The sequence below is a fragment of the Centruroides vittatus genome, unplaced genomic scaffold (assembly GCF_030686945.1).
Source record: "Centruroides vittatus isolate TY-2023 unplaced genomic scaffold, ASM3068694v2 contig_458, whole genome shotgun sequence".
Classification (NCBI taxonomy): Eukaryota; Metazoa; Arthropoda; class Arachnida; order Scorpiones; family Buthidae; genus Centruroides; species Centruroides vittatus.
Genome location: NW_027122254.1, coordinates 334,774 through 360,017, shown reverse-complemented (window position 1 = coordinate 360,017; position 25,244 = coordinate 334,774). Strand labels below are relative to the sequence as shown.

The following is a 25,244-nucleotide window of genomic DNA, read 5'->3' as shown; positions in this document are numbered from 1 at the left end:
TAATTATTTTAACAGGTTAAAACATCTATTATACTTTAAATTTCATACCATGTAATATACTACTATGTTACAAACGTTTAAAGAAAAATTAATTTTTCACGATTCTATTGCAAATTTCAGTGTCACGTTTCTTTATTATGAAATATTTTTTTGAATTATCTAATTACAATTAAGTAAAAAGCAGTTTTTACTGTTATCTATTGCCTGATTACATGTTTAAGACTTTTTTTTATTCAATAATACTATTTCTAAATATTTTAATGAATCATTATTTAAATAAATTAATAGTACATTTTAATTAAAGTTTATTCTGCATGTAACACTGTGTTTCTGTATTTAATAATGGAGAAAAATTAATGAATAAATAGATGTGTCAAAATTTATTTTAACAGCAAATTTTAAGTCAAGTATCTCTTAACTCATATAATGGAAGAAATAAAGGATTTACAATTTAAAGCATTTAAATTTTATAACAGTGTTCATAATGGGTAGATATTTTTTGATTATGTCACTCGTTGTCTTCAACAACAGAGAAAGGACAATGGGAAAAATACTTTCTGCTTCTCTTTCTTTATTAATTTGGTTTATTTTATTCATTGCAAATTGGAATATGTTCAATTAAATGAAAAACAAATACTCAGTAACATCAATTTATAAGTTCTACTTGTTACTCTAAATCTTAAAAATACAAGAGAAAGATAAGAAGAATATCAACAATTCTATTTTTGTAATTTCTTACTTATGTTAATTGAATATTATAATAAATTAAGTTTAGAATACAGAAAGCTTAAGATAGAATACTCACGATCGACAATATTGCCATTATTGTTCTTTACAGCTAATATTTATAAAAATATGAAAGGCAGTTTTAGAATAAAATTAATGATTGTAATAGGAAAGAAAAATTGTTTACATACATTCAACAATTCTTATTTTAAAATTAAATATTGAGAAATATTTATTTCGTAATTTTATATTAATTTTTAAATTGTAGCAAGAAATTAATGCTAATATTTTAAGTATAGAAGCACTATATATATACATGTTTTGTTTCATCCCGGGCAAGATTTACAGTTTATGGCTGCAAAGAGTCTAACATATGAGAGGCCTTTATCCCTCAAGCAAATAACAATACACTATCAATAGTGATATTTCTTATTACAGTAGTGAGAAATGTCATGTATTGTCACAAGTTAAAAATATTAATATATATTGTGAATTAAAACAGAGTGAAACACTCAAGTCTCTAAGCTTAGTTTGTTTAGCTTGTATAAATCCAGCTCTGGCTTTGACATAGGACTGTACTGAAGAATTTCAGTGTATATAACTAATGAGATATTAAAACAGTTCTTACATTTTTCTTGTAACATAAACTGTTTATTTACACCTTATATTTATCTAATTTAATGTAAAATAATATTTTAGTTCATGTGCAATTGCAAAAATTATAGGTAAAAATACTTATTCAAAATCAGAAAACAGCTTTTGTAATATATTGAATAACAGTATTATTTTCATAATACAGTGCGATTGAAAAGTCACTCTGCCATAAACAGAGAAAGAGAAGGAGCTTCCGGGAACAAAGTAATGACAACACAGGAAGACTGCACATTACCACTTGGCCTTTCTTCTTTTCTATCCTTATTAATTTGGTTTCTTGTTTGGTCCACTGTCGAGTGAGTTTATGATTATTACACCGTATGACTATTATCGTTGCTAAATATGTTCTTCATTTGGTATTAGTTTAGAATAGCCATTAAGAATCTTTGGCTTTAATTTTATTGTTACAAAATTAAAATGTTTGAGAAGTATTTTGTTGTATTTATTATAAGAAGAATCAATAAAACATCTTTAGCATGTTATGACAACTGCAAATTGTTTAATTGGAATTTATGCAAATTTTTTAAATTCAAATGTTTTCAATCATTGATCACTATTAGTATGTCTTAAAATAAACTGCAATATTAAACTTTCATAAGTTCATATATAAGTTCATAAAACTTGGTACCATCTTTAACCATTTCAATATAAAACAGTTACTTTGTATATTTATAAACTTGTATATAGTTCTTAAGCAATTTAAAAGGCAGGAAGGAATTGAATAAACCTTTTTGTACCTTAAATAGCTTTCATTATCATGTATTAGATATCTTGATTCTGAATTCAATTCAAGATGCAAATCATCAAAATCAAAAGTTTACATAGGTGGTCAATGCATTGGCCCATGCTCTGGAGAGTCAAAATTGAACCTGAGCAGTTGAAAAACCCCAGCAATTTTTTGTGGGCGAGGTGGACTGTCCTGAATAACTTATGTTGAGCACTGTCCCTCACTACTGGGTCATTCTCATGATAGGTAAATAAAAGACTCTTAGTGTCCACAGGATGGATGAAGGTGTATAAAGCCAAAAGTTGAAACAAAATCTAAATATGTTCAGCAATCTACTTTTTGCAATTTTTCAAATGGATAAAAGAACTATCAATAAAACCAAATTAATTCATTTGGAAATGATTTAAAGTACAGGCATCACTGATCTAGCAATCAATAACCTGGCACTAATCTTGGCTAGCATAATTTCAAATTTCTTGGATTGCCACACCAATCTGCTGCTGCCATTTTGTGGTGCTCAGCATTGCTGTAAGGCTTATCATTTAATTCTTCTGTTTTCTTTATTACTAAACTTGCTGTTGGCTTAAGCATATTCTAATTTAACCACTCTGTGAACCAGCATCCTACAGGTCCCAGAGATGCATGATTAGTGATGATTAAGACATACAAACTAAAACAAACTTTTCACTTTAATAATTTTTTACAACTCAAAACAGAATTCATAAACAGTTTTGACATACAAAAAAATAAAAAAAGGCTAATTCATAAAGAAATTCAACATTCAATGATACTATAACTTAAGATAATTTATAAAACTTTCTTCAAATTTTTAATAGAAATTTTAATAGGAGTATGGCTATTCCATGCTGATATTTTCTTCCAGAATATTATGAAGGATTTAGAAGATTTAAGAAAAAGTATTTAACACAGTTATATCAAAATGGAGGTATGTTTTATGTGCTGTAAAATACAGCAAAGTAATTATCAGGTTGGTTGTGTATATTATTACATACCAGTACATAATTTTTCATTTTTACATCCTAATGAAGCAACTGAAGACACAAAATATAATAAATTTTCTTTATATTTCAGAGTACTAATTGAATATGAACTAAGACTGATGCTTCTATCATTAAAATGAATACAGGTATACCTCAACTTACGTCCCTCTCGAGTTACGTCGTTCCCAATTTTACGTCGTTTGTCAAAAAAGTATATGGAAAAATAAAAATCAAGTTTAAGTCATTTTATTCGACTTTAAATCCGTCTGCCACAAACATTGAAGTCGTAATATCACTAGAAAAGCGTTAAAAGCACATAAAATCATATTAAAATATGTATATCTACAGTAAATGTTAATATAATCATCATAAATCCTAGAGAACAAAACATGAAAACATCTGTGTTCCTGTGTTGTCGTCTTATTTAGCGGTCTTTAAGTGCTCATTATTGGCGTTTCCTCCATTATTGGCGTTTAGTTACGACGTAAGTCGAAACGATGACTTACGTCGTACCTACACAAGTAAATTCGACTTACGTCGCCTCTCCTGGAACCAATTACCGATGTAAGTCGAAATATACCTGTAATTTGATATGTCACCACAATAATGTAAAACATGACACTAAATGAACTGAACCAAAACTGTAAAAAAAAGGCACCAGCTCACAAAAGAGTACAAGGTCAGTCTCAATTCTGCTCATTAAGAATGTTATCAGACAGTATGAATAAGGAATCAGGATTTTTAATTTCCCATGCAAACTATGAAAATTTATAAGAATCCAAGGTAGATTCAAATCTGGATCTCTTCTGATTGTAAACTAAAATGATTTCTTTAAAAAGATATAAATACAGTAAGACTGCAATTATCTGAGGTAAACTTGTAAGTAAATATCCTACTTTTCTTGTACTATAATTCATAAAATCTTTGCCTTGAATGCACTGAGCACTAATACTGTGGTACTTTTTAACGTTGACTATACAAAGCAAATGGCCAATGCAGAGATGATGTCAGAACATTGCAGCAAAGAAGGGAGGAACTGCTATAAAACAAAAAACTCTAAAAGACTTTTTAAAGTTTTTTAGAGGACTATTAAAAATAGTCGAAAACGTTTTTATTTTATTAAATTTTACTTGTTTGCTAGAAATACCAAGGTGTTTTGTTTTCATTCCTTTTATATTCCAGTAAGTGTTTTATTTTATTTTATTAAAGCAGTTCCTTCTTATGTTAAAAATGATGTAAGAAGCTTAAAAGTAAAATTATATAAAATTTTTATACATATAATTTAAAATCCAAAATAATTGTGGCTAAGCATTTTATCCACATTTTCAGTTATCTGAGATAGCATTGGCCCACCATTACCTTGGATACTTGGGTTTCTACTGTATATATATAAAAATATTGATTTGCATCTTATAATTGAATTTTGTTTACATTTGTAATTTATTTTAGAAATATTTTTTGTGTATACACAAGATTCTCTTTCATTTTAGAACTTATAAGATAAAGAAAACGGCTAAAACAAAATCAATTAATAAAAAAATAATAATAATTAAGTTAAAAAAAAAAAGAAATAGTTTAAGACATTCTTAATTCTTCAACAACAATTTCAAATTTTTTATCGTCAAATCAGATTAACTTCATCTAAGCTTTAACAATTTTTGTAATTTTACAATACAAGTAAAGAGTGAAATTTTTTATTTCTCGTTGTACACCCTCACCCTATTTTTAAACACAATTAATACCAAACAATCAGCCAAGTTATTAAGCTATTTTTAGGCTACATTAATGATTAGTTATTAATTAATTTGACTAGAGGTAAGCAGATATGCTTCCATCTTATATTAATTTTAAGAATTATAATAAATTAATTTTTAATTTGGAAAGTTCCTATTATTAATCCTACTGATCCAAACAATCTGGACTTTAAATATGGGTTCCATCATCAAAATCTTTTATAGTTAGTTCGAGCCAGATGTGTCTGGTTTCATCCATCAGGATCAATATTTGGCCATTCTATTTTGGACCAGACTAAATCCTGACAACTAACATAAAAAGAGACCTTTCCATGTCCACAGGAAGAATTACATAATATTTAAAACAAAATCAAATCAGAAATAAAAAAAATAAATTAACTCAACTTTTTCTTCCTATACAATATTAACAGAAGAATTTTTATAAATGAGAATATATTTTCATTGTTATTAAGCAGATAAATCATTTGCCATTATATTTATACCTCTTCTAGTATAGCTGCATACCAGAATACCATTCAACTACTACATTAATTTAAATCTACTCTCCTGTCTAAATTTCTAGGTATATGGAATGATATGGCAGATTAGTAATTTTGTTTCATTGATTTGTAATCAAAGTTATAGAACAGTATTGTTACCAGCAGAACTTTTATCTTTTAATTATGATGATATTCTGTTAGCCTGGAATCATCAGGATTGATGTAGTGTCAGATTATTGAATATGCCATCTTATCAGATGGTGGAAGTTTTTCAACCTCCTGGACACAATTTTATATATATTTGCATGTAAAACTGTACAAATTTGCCTTGTTTAACACATTATTTCAATTTTTCAAGGCTATTCCTACTCTCGGTTGGCTTGAAGCAAGAACACCATTCTTGCTTTATACACTTTTATTGTGTATTTATACTCTAATTATCAACATACATGAACAGTAATGTACTGTATCCATTTCCATGATAATTACATAATTCTTACATGCTTTTTGAAATAAATAAACTTTGTACTAAGTGAGAAATCATGCCCTAAATCTAATTAATGCTATGACAAAAAATTTTCCATTGCAATCTTCAAAACTTAAATCTTACTTTCAATCTAGTATTGCACTTTTACATGTATTATTTTTGTAATCATAAAAATCATTTAGAAGTTATTTGGAAGTTCTGAAAGTGCTTATAAAACTAATTGAAATCTATCATGTTTGTTGCATTAGGCTGCATTTATGTGGATGTGAATAATGCAAGAGAGAAAACCAAACAAACTAAAATGCACCTGTAGGAGTATTGTTCTTGTTTTCTCTCTACTTGCATTCATTCAAAAGCAGGAAGGAAAAGCCTAATGAATTTTACATGTCCACAGGTAGCACTACATCCATCTGCTACATTTCCACATGCTGGCAACACACATGATTGAATTGTGGATTTGCATGAAAAAACAAAAATGTTTCTTTTAAGAAAGAAGCAACTATTATTAATCTCAGCAGTCATGTTTTTATTAAAAAAGCATTGCAGAAAGTAAGGTTGCCAAATTGTTGTAAATGTACCAACTCAAGAGAGGAGAGAAAAATATGAGAGAAAGTTCAACAAATTGATCTTTCAAGGAGAGAAACTGGTGCATTTTTCACATATACACGAGAATTTGGTTTCCCTCTTCTTCATAAACTGCATCGTAGTTGTGAATTCTGATCCCAAAAGATCTGTTTTATCTATTTTCATATCTGAATAAACATAACTCAGTCAACATGTCAAATACTTATTTAAATTACTGCATTGTTATTTTACAGAATAAACATTTTTATTAAATCTAAACTGTTACTTAATTTGTTCAACAAGCAAACCATCTTTTGAAATTAAGATTATAATTATAACAACAAATTAACATTAAAACTGTAAAGACCTTTTTTATTGATAAATTTTCTGTATTAAAGAAATGATCAAAATTTCACACTTTAACAGTATTGTAAAAATCTTACAATTTTTGAAATTTGACATGGAAAAAACCAAACATGGATTATTTTTGTAAATTTCAGAGATATTTTCAAAAATATTTTGTCTAAAAATTATGTAATCTCTAAAATATTAAAAATTAACTGTTTAAGAGTGTTCATACTTAAAATTTTTAAACTAATTAAGCTCAAAGTCCTTCCCACTAAGCTAACATATATTAAAATCATTATTTATATAGTTAAGATATTAAATATTACATTAGTTGAGTGGAAAGTAATGTAATAAATAAAACTGAACATCTTTCATTAATAATATCAACATTTATCCAGAAATATATAATAATAATAAATTTACAAAATAAAAATATATGTTATTATTTTTAATTTATGCGAGAATAAGAATCTATAGCAACAGTAAATTAACATTAATTTAAAATAATTCCATCTCAACTTTTAAGATATTCTTTGATTAAATAAATTTATATGAAAATTAAATGAAACCTTAAATGACTTGTTTTGGAGTACACTCCATGTCTAGAGACTTGCACATTTAAGCTAAATTTTAAATATACCATTTTTTGATAATAGATGAACATTAAATTTCCATTCACATTTAACAATTTATTTGTTTAATTACTAAAAATATGCTAAGCTAGTGTAATAATATCTTTTAATTGCAATGATCACACTGCTTGATTCGTTAAGAAGGACTTTGAACAAAAGCTATTATTTTTACTTTCATTATTCCTTTTAATTTATAATTTGCAGTTTTGCTTTGCTTTCTCAATAACAGATTGTTCCTTATAACTTTTCTTTATTATTATTACAGATTACTTCTTATTCCTTAGCTACTCTCACCTGAGGTTGTAACACTTCCCAAAGACTGTCGAGAGACTTGTCCTAAGGATTCTTGAGTAGATTTCTGTGCAATTTTATTATCAGTTGTTGTTTTGACTTTAGAAGAGGAAAAAAATTGCGGAAACAAAACTCATACACTATAACACAATGACAAAATACTATAAAGTAAATAGAAATTTTAAGAAGGGAGAACATAAGCGAAATCATACAAAAAAAAAGAAAAAAAATTTGTTCTTGGAGAATTTTTTTATTTGCTTCGCTGTTAATTTTGCAAAAAACTACTATTTTTTTATGCCAAATATATTTCTCCCAAATCTGTATACTCTTACTATATTTATAAAAACATTTTGATGCAGAATAGTTAGAGCATTATAGAAGAATAAAAAGGAATATTTAAAAAAAATTATTTTAAATACCTACCATGCTCTACCTGAATTACGGTTTTACTCCTTTCGGGTGCGCAATGCATACTCTCTGAATAGGTCACACACAAAAGAAAAGAAGCAAAGGAATTCAACGTACATGTTAATTACTTATTCAAATGTTAGTTTAAAAATCATCATATTATATATATCTTAATAAAAAAAAAAATAATAAATTTATTTAAATTTAATCCAAAAAAAAAGACAACTCAATATATTTAAACTTGAACTAGCAAATAACTCTGAACAAATGCCATAATGTAAAATCCTGAATTAATTTTAATAAAATATATAAAATTTAATCCAAATTTTTGTAGATACAACATGCAAATTTCTAAACTATCAAAATGCTTTATCATAAATGCAATGACTCATGCTCTGTGCAATTCTATACTAGAAACAAGATATATTAAAGCTTTTATACAGTCAATAGAATTGAAAACTATTCTGCAGTAATAACCACACAGAATATCTACAAAATGCAAACACGAAGAAAAACTATTAAAGCCTGCCAGCATGCATTTAAATTCAGAATTTTGTCTTTGTTCTAATCCCATGACAGAAGAAAATATTTGATAAAAAGTTTAAAAAATCAGATAAAAATACAAGTATTTGGGGTTAATACAAAAGTAAAGCTCCTTTCAAATAGAATGATTTCAGCCACAGGATCAACCTTACAATAATTATATCTAGTTTTCAAGTTATCATTAGAAATATATAATAAAAAATAATTATCTAATCATTCTTCATTGAAGAACTCTTTAGAAAAACTTTAAAGTGTGAAAAAGTGTTAATTAGTGAATTATGTTATTTTTTCTACTGGAACAAATATGGACTACATTATGTAAATTTCTTCCAATAGTAATATGAATGTGTTAATGTCTGAGTATTCATATTTGGAAACAATGATCAATTGTATTTGTTGCATATTACATGAATACTAAAAAATATGTAATCAAAATGTTTATACAGAGTGTTACAAAAAAAGATGGGCAAAACTTTAAAGGTGGAAGAACTCACCAAAACAAAACATTTCTTGTCATAGAATGCATGGTTGAATATGAAGTGTTGAGGTGCAAATATAGTAATGACTCATGACACAGAACATGGAAAAAGAATACTGTATTTGACATTCTCACCACCCTTGAATGACTTGCATCACACCTGTCACTGAGAAAAGATCCCATCTTGCATAGTTGCCAGTGCTATCAGGAATTTATATAATATTGGGTCAGTCCAATCAGGAAACTGGCCTATTGGGAAAATACTCCCAGTACATTTTTTGTGCTTCCTTAGCATTGCCATTGGCAGCTCCATATATCATATGCATATCGGCCTTCTTGGCATTGGAGTAACGATCCATCTCTTCAGACATCAAAATTGTAAATGACTGTGTGAGTGAAAATGCACTTTTATATCACTTGCCAGAAAGATCCTCTACTGACTTCACTGTTCAAATTCAACCAAGCATTGTATGACAAGAGATGTTTGTTTTGGTGCATTTTTACACCCCTTAAAGTTTTGCCCATCTTTTTTAAAACACCATATATCTACAAATTACATATAAATTATATGCTTATATGACAATAAAATAATATTCTTAAAATAATTTGCAAATTAATAGTTCTGTATCTACTGTACTTTACCTACATAAACACATACATATACACACTACAATTTTTTACTTATGTAAAAAATTTCAACAATGCCTTGTTTTCAGCATTGAAAAATTTGGAATCTAACAAATATTGATATTAATACTGATGATGAAAAAAAAATAAAAGAATTTTGGTGTTTATTTCTGTTTTGTATCTTCATAAAACCATATCCTATCACATAAAATCATAATATGGTAAGAATCATCATATAATGTTAATTACCCAGCTGAAATTGCCCCATGTGAAAAGAGCCAAATCAAGTTAAATCATCTTAATTTGGATACTTGTTTCTTTTATGTTTTAATTAATTTTAAAAATTTTAATAATGTTTCAGATAGATATTTACATATATGTAAGTCTAACCTGATGAATTAGTTATAGTTAACAATTATGTAAACAATGTTAGTAAGATGCAGAAATAAAATAGTCCTAGAACTCAATTTTTCACTGGATATTTGAGGAAAATCTAATGAAATTATAGAATTTTCCAAATAACTGCATTAATTGAGTAACAAAAGTTTTAGTTTTTATAAATTTTTAACATTTAATATATTTCAATTTAACAAAGAAATTTCCATCAAAAAACTCTATAAACTAAACTCTCTCTTGATTTTTGTAATACTACTGAATAAAACAATTTCAATAACTCGAATGATTACTTTAATGATGATAAATTCTAAATATTCCTTTTATCATTTACATATTCCTTAAAGTAGCATAGTTAAAACAAACAATTAACTTAAATAAGAGAGATAAAACTGATCCTATTTACTTCCTGTACAGCAATAATAGTTTGATAATCATATATTGAAGCACCAAGGAAATATATTGGATGTATTCCAGTATGCATCAGTGAATGGTTTAATAAGCTTTTACTGAAATGTCTGGCAACCACATAAGATAATGGAAGCAACAGCACTATATTGGAATTTGCAAACTTATTTTGTCAAAATAAGTTTGGATTAATATTAGGTATTAGATAAGTAGTAAAAATGGTGTTAATAATATAACTGTGATGGCCATATTGCTTTGTTGGAGATGTCTGAAGTGGTGCACACTGATGAATGCAATGTGTATTGGTTGCTGTACTGATAAACTCGTTAGTGAATATCAGAACACATCTTACATTAGTACAATGTATACTGGAATGTATCCATTGATATGTGATGAATTGTGCCAAATTTAATACTGTTTTAACCTTCATAAAAAGCTATGGAAGACATGTTCCAAACATGCAGATAAAACAGATCAATAAAAACTTTTCTTTTTTTGCTAATTTTGAAACAATAAAGATCAAATAAACTTGCAATAACAAATTCTTTTAATAGATGAATGAATTAGTTTCAAATTTTAACAAGACAAGGAGAAAAAACTACTAATTTTCTAGTCCAAAATCCACATAAATTTTTAAAATAATAGTTACAAATCAGCCATATAAAAGTTGTTTTGATTCAAGATGATGCTAAAAATATTTCTCTTGCATGATAAAATACATGGAAATTTAAATAAACTATCAAGACTTTGAAACAATATGTAACAACTTGAAAATAAATAAAATATAAAAAGTTAAGGCATTATTCAAAAGCATAATGAAAAATGACAATCTATAAATTTTAAATTATTATAAATAACTGTAAAGAATTTTAATGTTAATTATTTCTAAAATATTATCAAGGAGTTAATGGGGATGTGTGCTTTAAAAATTTAAACATTGCAATGTGTGGATGGATAAGACGCAACAATAAATTATTCATGCATGTAAGTGCAAGTTGCTTCATTCCCAACTAAGAAGAAAACACAGTGCTACATGCAGCTTGGATTATGCAATACTACTTACAGCATATGAAAACAATTGATATAGTTAATACAGCACTGTTAAGAATTTATAATTATCTTTAGGGCAATCATTAAATGAATAACAAATATGAAATTTTATATTTTATAACCATATAAACAATATTTTGCTGATATGTTAAAGTTTGAGAGATCACAGAAAAATTATCATAAATAGATATTTTCTTTAATTATAAAGCTGTTTCTGTAGTAAGAAAATCAGACAAATCTGTTCTTCTAAACATAAAAAATTAAGGGATGTTCTTATTTATGAAACTTTTATAATTAGCTGTTCTAAACTTACCATTAAAACTGTATATATAAATGAAAAACAATATTAATGGCTAATTCATATACTGTATATTCATAGATTTGTTATCTACAAATATACAAATACAAGTATCATTTCGTATAACACAGCACTTCTACATTTTGGTTTTTCTCTAACACAGTTTGAAAATTAAGGTAGTTTTGAACTTGTAATGAAGCTTTGATTAATGTTATGAATGTTATCACAAAATAATATTTATATGGCTTAGCTGCATATAGAAATACTTTGGTTGTTAACTGACTGCAGACAGTTTAACTTTCTAACAAACATTTTGGAAAGAAGATATTCATAAATACCTAGCAGTACTGTATATACATTTATAAGCAAGTTATATATGTAATAAATAATCAATTTTATTTTTTAATCAAGATTATTCAGATACAAAAAAGAAAATAAGTTTTATTAAAAATATTTTAAATATTAATATTAAAATTATTTTTTTTTTAAATATAAATTTTCTCAAAATTAATTAATTTGAATTTATGTTTTTGTATTAATTTATATTTCATGAGAGATTATTATTAAAAATAATTGATTATGTTTAGTTCAAATTAAACATAAATAATCTCTTAATAATTCCATTTTTTCCCTAAATTTTACATTTGAATCTCAGATCAGACATCAATGTTTCTATTTATTTTCAATCAGACTATGCCATTATTTTAATCATTGATCATACAATTGACAACATTTAATTATTATAAAGTGAAAAAATTTAATAAATGATTAAATTAGTAAATCTAATCCAAACTGGTTTTCTTGGAAAAAGAACTTCTAGTACTTTCAGCAATGCTGACTCCTGCCAATAGACATATTACCAAAAAGCCAAGTTTTTTAAGAAGTCTTTATTCTGAGAAAAATAGTTTAAATTAGATTTATGTTTAACAATTGAGTGAGATTTTGCCATGCAAATTTTGAAAAATTTATCAATAATAATTTTTTTTGTTGTTTAATTACAATAATAATAATAAATGATGAAATAAAACTGAATTTATCTATTCAAAAGTTATATACACAAGGTCTTTCAAAAAGAATGCTACCATTTTAAATTATTGTAATTAATTTTAATTATTATTAGAGAACATTGTAATGTACATTAAACATTGGAAAACTGTTCAAGTTTCACATTTGCCCATTACAATTTCTCAATGTGTGCACCATGTGTCACACAGCCCACATCCCACTTCTTCACACTCACTACAACATATCCATTATCACTCCTCCCACAGCAGCCACAGTTCTATGGGTCCTGTAAATTACTTGTATTGCACAATGATGAGCAATTCCAACTTTGCAGAAAACAAAATACCTTCTCTATTGCAGTCAACATTTTTCATTACAGCACTTCCTACAGATATTAGGCAACAAGATGTTTGAATGCAGGTGAGACGAAACTTAGACAATTATTCTATTGATTGGAATGTGTCACATACTTCTCATGTAATTAATATAATTACAGTAATTTAAAGTGGTAGCATTTGTTTTGGAGGACCCTGTATATCTAGCAAAGTTTATTATTAACTCTGACATTAAATCATCAATACTTTAATTTTAAAATTATATTTGAAGGACTGTGAATAGTATGTTGTCTCTATGTAAACATTGTAAAACATATAGCTATCCCTTGCTTAATGTGGCTTTGCTTAGCAGAAAATTTGATTAATGTGTGAAATTAATTGCAGTAATCCCTTTATATATGTGGAGGAAGTTTTAATTAATGTGGCTTTATCAGCTGTTTTTACTTAACATTGATAGTATAGCAAGGTTGAGGCTGAAGTTTAGAACGCGAAAATGTGTACGTTGGACATTCAGCGCCACTTTCCTGTAAGCCTAGAAGTTTGACAATGGTGTTTGGAAAGTCAGTAGAATCATGCTCAACATTCCATATGCCATTGTCAAACTTCTAGGCTTACAGGAAAGCGGTGCTGAACGTCTGATGTACATGTTTTTGAGTTTAAAACTTCAGCCTCAAACTCGCTTATATTTGATTAGCATGATTTTAATATACACAGTAGCATTGAGGGATTTATTAACCACGTTAATCAAGGGATATCTGTATATGGTTATTCTGGAATTGTTTAGAAGACCATTTTATTTTATGTCATGTTATAAACATCATAAGATTTGGAACTGTTCTCTGAAACAATCTTTTTTCTAGATGTAGCTAAATTATTAACTTTGTAAGATAATTAAATTAAAAGCATAAAAATTCTGTTTAGTGTCAAATTCCATTATTAATTTATCAATAAGAAATTAATCTAGAAAAACACCAAAGTTTTTGGTTCTAATTATAACTGTGTAATCAGCAGATTTTATGTATCAAAATACAGAAACTAGAGGAAATGTCAAAAAATAAATTGACACCTTAGAAATTAACTCTAGAAAAAAGTTTAATGAAACAAAAATGTTTCCAACCCCACTTTAATACGGCTTGAATAGTTGAGTATTCCAAAATAGAACATATTTGAATAAAAAGAATATTAAATAACTCAAGCTGATGTGATGGGTCTTTGTCAGTTGAGTTATTTAATTAATATTCTTTTTATTCAAATATGTTCTATTTTGGAATACTCAACTAATCAAGCCGTATTAAAGTGGGGTTGGAAACATTTTTGTTTCATTAAACTTTTTTCTAGAGTTAATTTCTAAGGTGTCAATTTATTTTCTAGCAGATTGTATTCTTTTATATAAAACTTTCTTTTTTCTAAATGTTTGTATTTGATATTGACAAATTATTAAGAGATTATTGTTGAATGTTAATAAAATAGAAATTCTTTAGATCTTAATATTTTAAAAAATTTGCAGTCAATTTCAATACTTATTTAATTTTTATAAAACTAATTATATTCATATAATCATAATTTAATTTATTAAATTTTATATTTTTAATAAAAAAATTTAGAAACAATCTTCACTAATAAATACTGGTACATATAAGATTATCTCTTCCACAACCTTTAAATTTCCGGTATGAATATCGAAAACATTAGTTCAGTGACTATATTCATTTCGTACCAGAAATTTAAAGGTTGTGGAACAGATAACCTAAGAAAATTTATCAATTTTCACTTTAAAAATATTCTAATAGAATGAAGATACAGAATACCCAGCAATTTCAAGCATTTAGTTAGAGAGTTTCTGTTTCAACATTCATGTTATCATTCACATTCAATTTATAGTACGACAAAATATTTAAATCCTCAGAATCAAATACATTTATTTGCTTTTGATCCATTTAAACTCAAAAATTTTGCCTAATTGCACAATTTACATTAATTATTTTTATTTTAAAATTCTTTTGATTTCAATTGAACGTAAGAGTCAAGGAATTATATATCTTGCCGTTTATCTTCATATGATGGTTTAAAATTAATTTAAAAAACAATAATCTTATTCAAAATTTTATATTAATTTGTTTTTTATTAATTTTAAAAGTGTAAATATTATGCTAAATATTACTATAATTTCAAACTGAATACTACATTTGTGCCTAGGAAACAAATCATTCACAATTTTGCAAGATTCTATGATTTTAGATGGAGACACTTTGTTAATAAAAGAAAGGGAAAAAAAAGGGATATTTTAGCTATCAAGTTAATATGCAAATGCAACAGAATAGTCACAGTACATTCACCGAAACCTCAATTTATCACAATGCTCACAGCAAAAGCAACGTGTGCTTACCTGATTATCTTGTGTAAAAAAGTGTTCCATCAGACAAACCACTAATTATATGAAGTGCTTTAAATTATGCATCTTAGAAAGACAGTTACAGCAAAATATATATATTTTATATATATAGCTCGAGGGAAGGTGCATCAAGTAAAGCCAAATTACAATATAGTGTATAATGTCCCCTATCAGTTAACAATATAGACCCTATACCAATTACCTTTCACATCATCATCTTCTAATGTTGTGTTACTGTCAGAAGACTCTTTCACTTGTGACCCGTCTCCTTTTTTGATAATACTGCGACCTGGGAGTGGGACAGAATTTTCTCAGAAATAACAAACATATATGCAGAAACAAATTACAAATTTGTATTAGTTGTTGAAATCAAACATGAAAAAATTGCATATGGGAGTGCAGCTGTTAACATTCTGGGTACTCATCTCCATTTTACAGAACAATACACTCTGTTACAATATCCACCATTAAAAGCAGGCTCTGTTGAGGTGACGACAACATTGTTTCATGTTATTTATGGCAAGTACATGTGCTATCAGGAACATTGTACAAATACACTTTTCTCATGCCACAAAATATCAACTTTATTTCCTTTTGCTATTAGAATCAATAATGCAAACATTTATCCAAACACATGTCTTTGTTTTTTAAATAACAACATGCAATTTACTTTTTTAATTTTAAATTACACAAGCAATATACTATCATTTTGGGATTTTTTTTTTAATTTTATGCACACAGACACAAACACAAATGATTTGAGTTTTGTCTTTAGCAAATACAAATAATTCAAGTTTAATTCGAGAAAAACTTGCAAAATATAAATATATAAATTTCAATATTATAATTTACAAATTTTAACATTTTGCTAAAGAAAAAACTCAATTAGTTCAGCCTGGCATGCATATAATTCATTTCTTACTGTCACAAGGAAGCATGATGCAACTAAATAATATTAGCTGCCAAGACGTGATGGTAACGTCGAATGCAAAATTCCAATCCCCATTATCTGCTAGAATATCAAAATCTAATTCTTGTACAAAATTCCTAACAATGTATTTACAAAATAAAAATAAAAAAAATCATCATTCTATACATTGTGAGTGATAGTTGTGTTCACAAAACATTATATACCAGTGCAGTGAATGATTTACATTTTCAAAAATCACACATCATCATCATCATCATCATCATATCATCAAATAAAAAAAAAGTGCAAACAAAAACCAAATATCTCAGTGCTCCTTTCATTTAAAACTCCTTGATATCTTTATACACAAAAAAAATATATATATTCTACCTTTAAACTTAATTTCTAAAAATTTATTATTATTTTTAAAAAATACCATCAAACATTTTTCCAAGAAATATTATTTTTTATTGTTAAATATACTCTTCGAATACATTAAATATATCAAAATTTAAAAGAAAAAAAATTATATTCTTCTTATCTTCTTTTTCTTCCAAAAATATTAAAAAAAAGTATAAACAATTTAAAAAATTAAAAAGAAAAAAATTCTTTTAGCTCTGATCATTTGATGGATCTTTACTTTGTGAAAAATGAAAAAAATTACCTGTGTTTGGGGTCACATGGCCTTGAAGGCAAAGCATGGGAAGTATAAAAAAAATGAAAAAAGGAAACAACATGCCTGAAAACATGCTGCACTTTTTCATAGAAATAAAGTAGCAAAACAAATATTTATATAATTATCATTATCTATTCTACATTTTTTAATAAATTAATTAATAAATTAGGGCCATTATTAAATATATAAAAATTAATATAATTAAAAAAATTTTTAAATGTTGTTTTTGCAATATCCATTTTAACTATAATATAAAATAAAAATTATTAATCAGTAAATTACATAATGCAAATAAGAATAATAAATAGAGTAAAAATATTGATTAAAAATTAATAAATACATATAAATATAATATATATAATATAATTTTTAAAGAAAAATATATTTCTTTTTAATATTAAAATATATAATAATCTAAATATTATTATTGTAAATATATTTCTTGTGAATTTTTATATAACATCAATCTGCAATATCTATGAAGCACTTAAGACAAATTAATGTTTTGTAATATATTTTGATGAAATTCATTATGGTATAACTAATACTTTACCATAAAAGATATTAAAATGCTAATCTTATTTAAAGTAATAGTTGACAAAATATATGTAATCGTTACTATCATACCAAAACAGTGACTCATCCTTTGAAATGACAGCATAAAATATCTTTGATATCAATTAATAAAGTAAATTAAACCTACATTGAGGATCTGTTTCATTTTAAAAAGGATGTAAAGATTTAATATCTTTTTTGCTGATTGTTTCTTTTTTATTCTGTTTCCAGCTGTTTTTATTGTATTTCTATATGTTTATATATATATTTCCCCCTTGTAATAATATTAATTTTAATATTGTTTATATTTTTTAATATTTTTTATTGTAATGTATTGTATTATAATCAATTGATTTTATAAAGTACTTTAAGTTTTTGCTTTTCAGTGTCTTCATTTTGATTGTTTTATATATGTTTCTACTGTTTTTTCTTGTATTGCATGGCCATTGTAATTGTTTTTTGCTTTTATTAAGAGATTTTTATTAGGGGTAGTTCTTTCCTGTCCACAGGATATTACTTGTCATAATTAACTTGGGAATTATAATAATCTAATATATTAAATTAACTTAACATTAATTGACAATTAAATTCTTACTTTTGTTTTTGATCTGCACTAAGTTGATGATGATCAAGTATGCCACGGGAATTACGGGCTATTCTACTGTTTGATCACTTGTTATATTTGTTAACAATATTCATAAATCTTAAATACCAGTACAATTTTTTAAATCTACAGACTAACATTTTTGGATGTTTTCAACATCCCATTTTGAGTCTTTACATTCAAATACTTTAACTGAATACAAGTTCCAATTTTTGAATATATATTGTAATTCTTCAACAACCTTTACAAAGGTTTGTCACATTTGTTACAATACATTTTGCTGTTAATATATATATCAAGTTGTCAAATTAAAAATACTCATCTCATGCATGCAAATGTAATTAAATAAAGGAAGTAAAATTAAGTTAATTTGATTTGATGTTACAAATTAATTCAAATACAACAATAATTTATTGAAAATGATGTATTTCTACAATGTATGCTTGAGTTTTTAATAAGCCATATATTAAGTGATTACACTTTAGAGTCACTGTTCAGTTTCAATCCAGCCATTGAATCAGTACTTTAAAATATAGAATGACAATTAACAGTTAAAGATTAAATCCATCATACATAAAAAATAAAATATTAATATTTTGAATATCATTAAAAGATATCATATATACTGGTATATATGTTGATCTTGAGATTTGGCTCAAAATTATGGTTTAGACCTATACTTCCCACATAAGTCAATCTCTCAAACATATGGTAAGCTACAAATAAGCTAGAACTAAAATGGTTTACTATAGCATGTGGCAAAAGTGTGTAGTAAATCAGCATAACTTTCACTGAGACACTAACTGTAATACCTTTTAATATGATATAAATATTGTACAACTCATAAGAAGAAGGGAAGTAGAATTATCATAGGATATCAAGCAATCACTAGAAATCTGGAGTAAGTTATCTGGTAATAACTCTAAAGTACAACATACCAGTAACCATTTTCAAATCAGAATTAACACTACCAACAAAATATTAATAATTTATGCAGTATCACTATATATGATAAGTAATAAAACTTGATGCCAAATTAGCATAATTTATTGAATAATATTTGATAGTAGAATGCTATAGTATACCTTTTCCTACATTTGCATCAATGACAAACAGTTGGCTCATCAGCTTGGCAGTGTACGTAGTAATGTTGTTTTAATATAATAATAAAAATTCACTATATTCCTAAATTAAATAAGTTGAAATATTTATAGTAGCCTGCTAGTGAAAGAAAGTAGTACATACACAACACTTATTAGGAGCACTATCCATTTGTTACCACTGTTTGGAAAGGTTTTCATTTTATATGTGCTATATAAGTCAACCTCCAGTTTTGGAAACAGTTTTTCCAGGCTTTAAAGTTATATATCAGTATATATGGTTTACATAACTGTGCATTATGTTACATGCTCTATTTTCTACAGCATATTCTGCAATAATACATAGTGATTATAACATGCAATGCATTTCTGTAAAACATATATATTATATAAATTATATAACCAATATTATATAAATTAATTTGATGGTGTAAATCAATTACTCTTATTACTGCTTGAATGTATGTACTGTACTTGTTCATCTGCATTTAGGATTAAAAAAAATTCAGTATTTTATATATAATTTATCAAGGAGCCTCAAGATCAAAAATTTTCTTTTTAGGAAATACATTATATAATAATACAAAGTATTACAAATGCTTTCAATAAGTAAAATTTTGATATATTTTAATACTTAATATTTCAATTTACATTAATACTTCTCATTTTCAAGAATTACAAATTTTATTAGCATTAAATTACTATTTGAAGACAATTATTTTCTTTTTGATGTTTGTTTATTAATAAAGTATTTAAACCTTTATGTATTAAAGTTTGTTTTAAAAAAAAACATTTCAAGAATAATTTGTTTTTTTAAAGCAAATTATACTTGAAATGGTAACTGGTATTGTTATTACTAATGAGTGTTACTTTCTATATACCAGTGGTTTCCAACTTATTTTTTATCACAGAATTCTTTTCACCTTAGCAAAACATGTTGAAACCATAACAAATTCAGCAAAAAGATCAGAGCCTAAAAGAACAAATGACTAATTCTATAAACTGCATTAAGACTGATATAAAAAAACATGCTTTAATACCTGCCACCATTAACAATCAAAGAGAAGTTCAAGCACTCTGTGATCTATGCACAGATATCACAGCTATTCAACAATCGTGCGTTCCACCTGACTGTCATTCATCTGTGGACTGATAGTGAATTCTAAGTTGTTGATCACGAAATACAGCCCACAGGTTGGATATCCTTAAATATTAAGATTGGAAACATTGATCATCTGATGCCAAAAATTGGGATTTGCAAACAACTTCCATTTTCATTAATACTAGGATTCAACTGGCAACAACAAGTCCAAGCCAGATATACTTATGATCCTAATGGCTCATTATGTATCTCTACACCATCTGCACTTCATCTGTATGAATGTATTCACGCATCTATCAGGTCAGTCCATAAGCTCATGCATATTTTTATCTACAAAAAAAGCAGCAAAAAATTTTAATTAAATTTTATTTCAATCTATAATGTATTCACCATTATTTTGTACAATTTCTTGCCATCTTGATGGTAGCTTTTTAATCCCGTCTTCGTAAAACGATTTCGGTTTTGAATCAAAATATTCAGAAATAGCCTTTTTTACATTGTTCTCATCCTCAAAAGTTTTCCCTTTTAAAAAATTCTGCAAACTGCAAAAAAGATGATAATCACTGGGAGCAATATCTGGCAAATATGGTGGATGAGGTAAAATTTCCCAGTTGTAGCTTTCAAGTTTCTGTACAGTTATTTTTGCAGCGTGTGGTCTGGCATTGTTATGCTGCAAGAGAACCTGCTTTCTGTTCACTAATGACAGTCGATTTTTTTCAATTTTTTATTTAAATGCTCTAATTGCTCACAATACATTTGAGCTGTAATTGTTTGATTAGGTTCTAACAGCTCAAAGTAAATTACACCTGACATATCCCACCAAACAGACAAAAGAATTTTTTTTTGGATGCAACCCACTTTTTGCAGTCGGTTTTGGCTGCTTGTCGTGGATCCATCCATTGTCTTTTTCTCGTCACATTATTATAGAGGATCCATTTTTCATCTCCAGTAACCAGCCTACCAAGAAAAGGTTCTAAAGCAATACGGGATAAAAGAGACGTGCAAATGTTTACACGTTGTTGTCGATTAGCTATTGACAGTTCATGTGGTATCCATTTTCCTAGCTTTGAAACTTTTCTGATTTGTTGTAGGTGTCTATGAACAGTTCCATGGGATGAATTTAAACGTTCTACAATTTCATCAACTGTTAAAGATGGTTCTGCTTCAACTAGTGCAGAGAGAGCATCATCATCAAAGTCAACGGGTCTTCCAGTACGAGCCTTATCCGCCACACTAAAATCATTGTTTCTAAATCTTTCAAACCACTTCTGCGCAGTCCTTGCACTAATTACAATTTGATTATGTACAGTATTTACTTTTTTGACAGCATTTGTAGCATTCTCACCACTTAAAAATAAAAAGTATAAAACATGTCTTTTATATTCGTCAGTTACTTTCATTTTAACAAAAATAAACAACTCAAATGTTCACAATTCTGAACAGTATTTAACACTTCAGTGTAAAAATTATCACATTAGACTGACATTTTTAATAGCAAACAAGATTTTTCTCAAGGTCATAAAAACGCACATGGACTTATGAACTGACCTGATAGACACAATATTAGCTGTATTTCTTCAAATCATATCTCATTACCACTATTAGATGATGTTACTTTACCATCAGAAGTGACAAATTTTGGTCCCCAAACGCAATTAATTCCAAAATCCACAGGATTATCAAAGGAACAGCAAATTAAACTCTATGCCATTATTGGAACATTTGCCGATGTCTTCTATTCTGAAGATGACAACATTGGATTGTGTCCATACATGGAATTCACAGTAGATTTACAACATGACAAACCTCTTAGGTGCCTACCATACCACCTCATGGAGCCCAATTGCCAGTTTATGAAGGCTCAAATTCAAAAATGGATAAAACAAAGAATTTGTCACCCTTCCCTTATGCAGCGCCTGCCTTCATTGTGGAACAACCTTTTCATGAAAGCACCCCAAGAAGAGTTGTTGCAGATTTTTCACACACGATTAACAGTATCACCAGGATCGACCCTCACCTGATCAGCCGAATGGAAGACATTATTAAACGCACAGTAGGTAAACTCTACAATTAAAAGATAAACGTGAAGTCTGCATTTAACACAATTCACATAAAAGAAAGCAATATTTATTCAAAACTGGTTTTGTCACTCCCAACGGACGTTTCAAATTTCTTCATGTGCCATTTGGAGTTACCAATCAACCATCAACAATGACAAGAGCTATTAAATTAGCTTATGACCATTTAGTGCAGTATAATGTAAATACATATATTGACGACATTTCAACATCGCACAATGATTTCAGCTACCACCTAAAATGCTTTTTAAAATCCTGTATAAAATCCTCGAAGCAACTCACAATGCTGACTTTAAGTTGTCACCAGAAAAATCTCAATTTTCAGTGTCAGAAACCTCTCTTTTTGATAGAATTCTTTCCCAACATAGTGGACACCCTGATCCAGGACACACAGTGTCAGTTGATCATTACATAACTCTGAAGTCAATTCATGACATTAGAAGCTTCCTTGGTTTTGCCAATCAGTTTAGAATACTTGTCAACTAAACCATTGACAAGTATTCTAAAGGGACTTCAAAAAGGAACCAGTATTACCTCTATTTCTTTATCTGACGACCAACAACGTGCATTTGAGACTTTAAAAAATGCTATTACTACCACCCCTGTTCTAGCTTATTTCAAACAAGGATTGCCTGCTTTTGTCGAAATGGACACATCATATTCTGGACTTGGTGCATGTTTATCTCAAGATTAAGATGGCAAATGCCGTGTTATTGAATATGCATCTTGCACACTAAAAGATGCAGAAACACATTATCATAGCAATGAGTTAGAGTGTATGGCTGTACACTGGGCACTAATGGAAAAATTTCATCTTTATCTTATTAGTCACAAGTTCCAACTCATCACTGACAACTATACAACTGCATATGTTGTTTCAAAATCTGCAGTCAATTGTAAATTTGCTCACTATCTAATGGATCTGGTGCAATTTGAATTTACAACTATGCATCATGCTGGAATGTATTCCAGCAGTTATTTTTTTCCAAGCTGAGAGCAAGAATGAGCTAAAGCTGATCTTAACATTAAATAGTTTGATTAAACAATTTTTTGGATTTTTAAAGAGCTGTTCACTCTACCCAAGTGTCATTGATAGTTAGCTAATTCTCAATATTTACTTACCTTAACAGAGAAACTTTTGGTATTACTATAAGTGTTATTATGATATATATTTTTAAAATAATAGTACTTGATAACTTGTTACATATTAAGAAGCATTTTAAAAATTATATATTAAGTTCAATGAGGTATATTCTAATTTCAGCTAGAACAGAACTAGTATTGATTTAACAAAATTATATCATTCTATAAAAATATCATTTATATTTTTGTACGATTTGATTACTTGCAGAGAAAAAAACTCTAATATTTACTCATAGAAATTAAATAATGAGTTTATTACTTTTAAGAATATATTGCTATATTTATAAAGTTTAAATTAAAGAAAACAGCTGGATTCTTTATCGAGTTATAAGGCTAACAGGTCTGCATAGTAAGCAGGAATTGTAGGCTTGAGTCCCACTTTGGGCCAATCTGTTCTTCCAAAATATCCTAAAATTTAGATTAATTAAAATATTATATTTAACAAGAGATGGCAGCTCTGGAAGTCTACCTCTTGTTAAATTGTTTAGTAATCATTTAGCCTTATAGCCTGGCTATATAAAGAATCTGGCTATTTGTTTGGTTAAAAAAAAACTCTTTAAATTTATATTTATTCAATTTAAATTACTATATTTTTGATGGTTTTTTTTGAATGATTTTCTGAAGATGAATAATTATTATTATTATTCAAAATCTGGTAAGTTACTTTAAGAAATTTGCATTCGAAAGCAGTACACATGATAAGAGAAATATTTACTTATTAAAATACAATATTAAATCAAAAATAGTATCATGCATTGATAAAAAACAAAACAAGCAAGCCAGCATATACTAAGACAAACCTATAATGACAAATGAAAACACTTATGAAAGAAGTTTATAAATTAAAAATTATGCATGTCTGTCAATTATGTAACATAAAGGAATGTAAATTAACAGATGAGAACTTTCAAATTAATGCTGGAATCAATACAGCAATGAATCTTGCAAAAATTTAATAACTGTCATATAAATAATCTTATTCAGTCTCATCAAGTTATGTTGTCCAGAAGTTTTCAATAAAAATCAATTCAATGTTAACTTTACACATTTATCATATTGTCAATGAATGATATATGATACTTAAAAACAGATTAATTCACATCTGCAATCATTCTATGCCATATTTTTTAGTTAAAAGATTAGAATGTACTGTACATGTTGTTATATATAATCATTAATAAATCAATTTTAGATGATTTCATAAAATAAATTTTTCAATTATTTGAATTTTTAATTTTAAAAAATGATACTAAAATGGAAGAAACAAGATTTATTATGTTCAACTTACTATAGAGAACTTGCAAGAATGTCATGTCTCATGACCAAATCATTACCACTCTGCCTCGTGCACCAAATTTGTGCCGTGCTGTTTGTGGAGGTGTACATAGTTCGTCTTGCATCAGAACATTTATCATGTGTAGAAGATGGCAAAACATGCATTTGTACCAGTTTATTTAACAATTCTTACTGGTCAAG

General features: G+C 27.3%; 1 protein-coding gene across 6 annotated transcripts in view; it reads right to left on the bottom strand.

Annotated features, from left to right (window-relative positions):
* LOC136977394 (calcium/calmodulin-dependent protein kinase type II alpha chain-like) overlaps positions 1 to 25,244 on the bottom strand; it is a 196,249-nt gene that overhangs the window by 14,319 nt on the left and 156,686 nt on the right. Inside the window, exons 13-15 of one of the 6 annotated variants that reach the window (XM_067272859.1) lie at positions 17,175 to 17,195; positions 8,087 to 8,140; positions 806 to 838 (exon numbers count right to left, since the gene is read on the bottom strand). The exons of 1 other annotated variant lie outside the window; for it this stretch is intronic. In XM_067272859.1, the coding sequence (XP_067128960.1) occupies positions 806 to 838; positions 8,087 to 8,140; positions 17,175 to 17,195 (108 nt within the window). Of the gene's footprint in view, positions 1 to 805; positions 839 to 7,666; positions 7,763 to 8,086; positions 8,141 to 15,802; positions 15,890 to 17,174; positions 17,196 to 25,244 lie in introns of all 6 variants that reach the window. 4 more of the 6 variants (XM_067272858.1, XM_067272856.1, XM_067272861.1 and 1 more) reach the window with 4 other exon arrangements.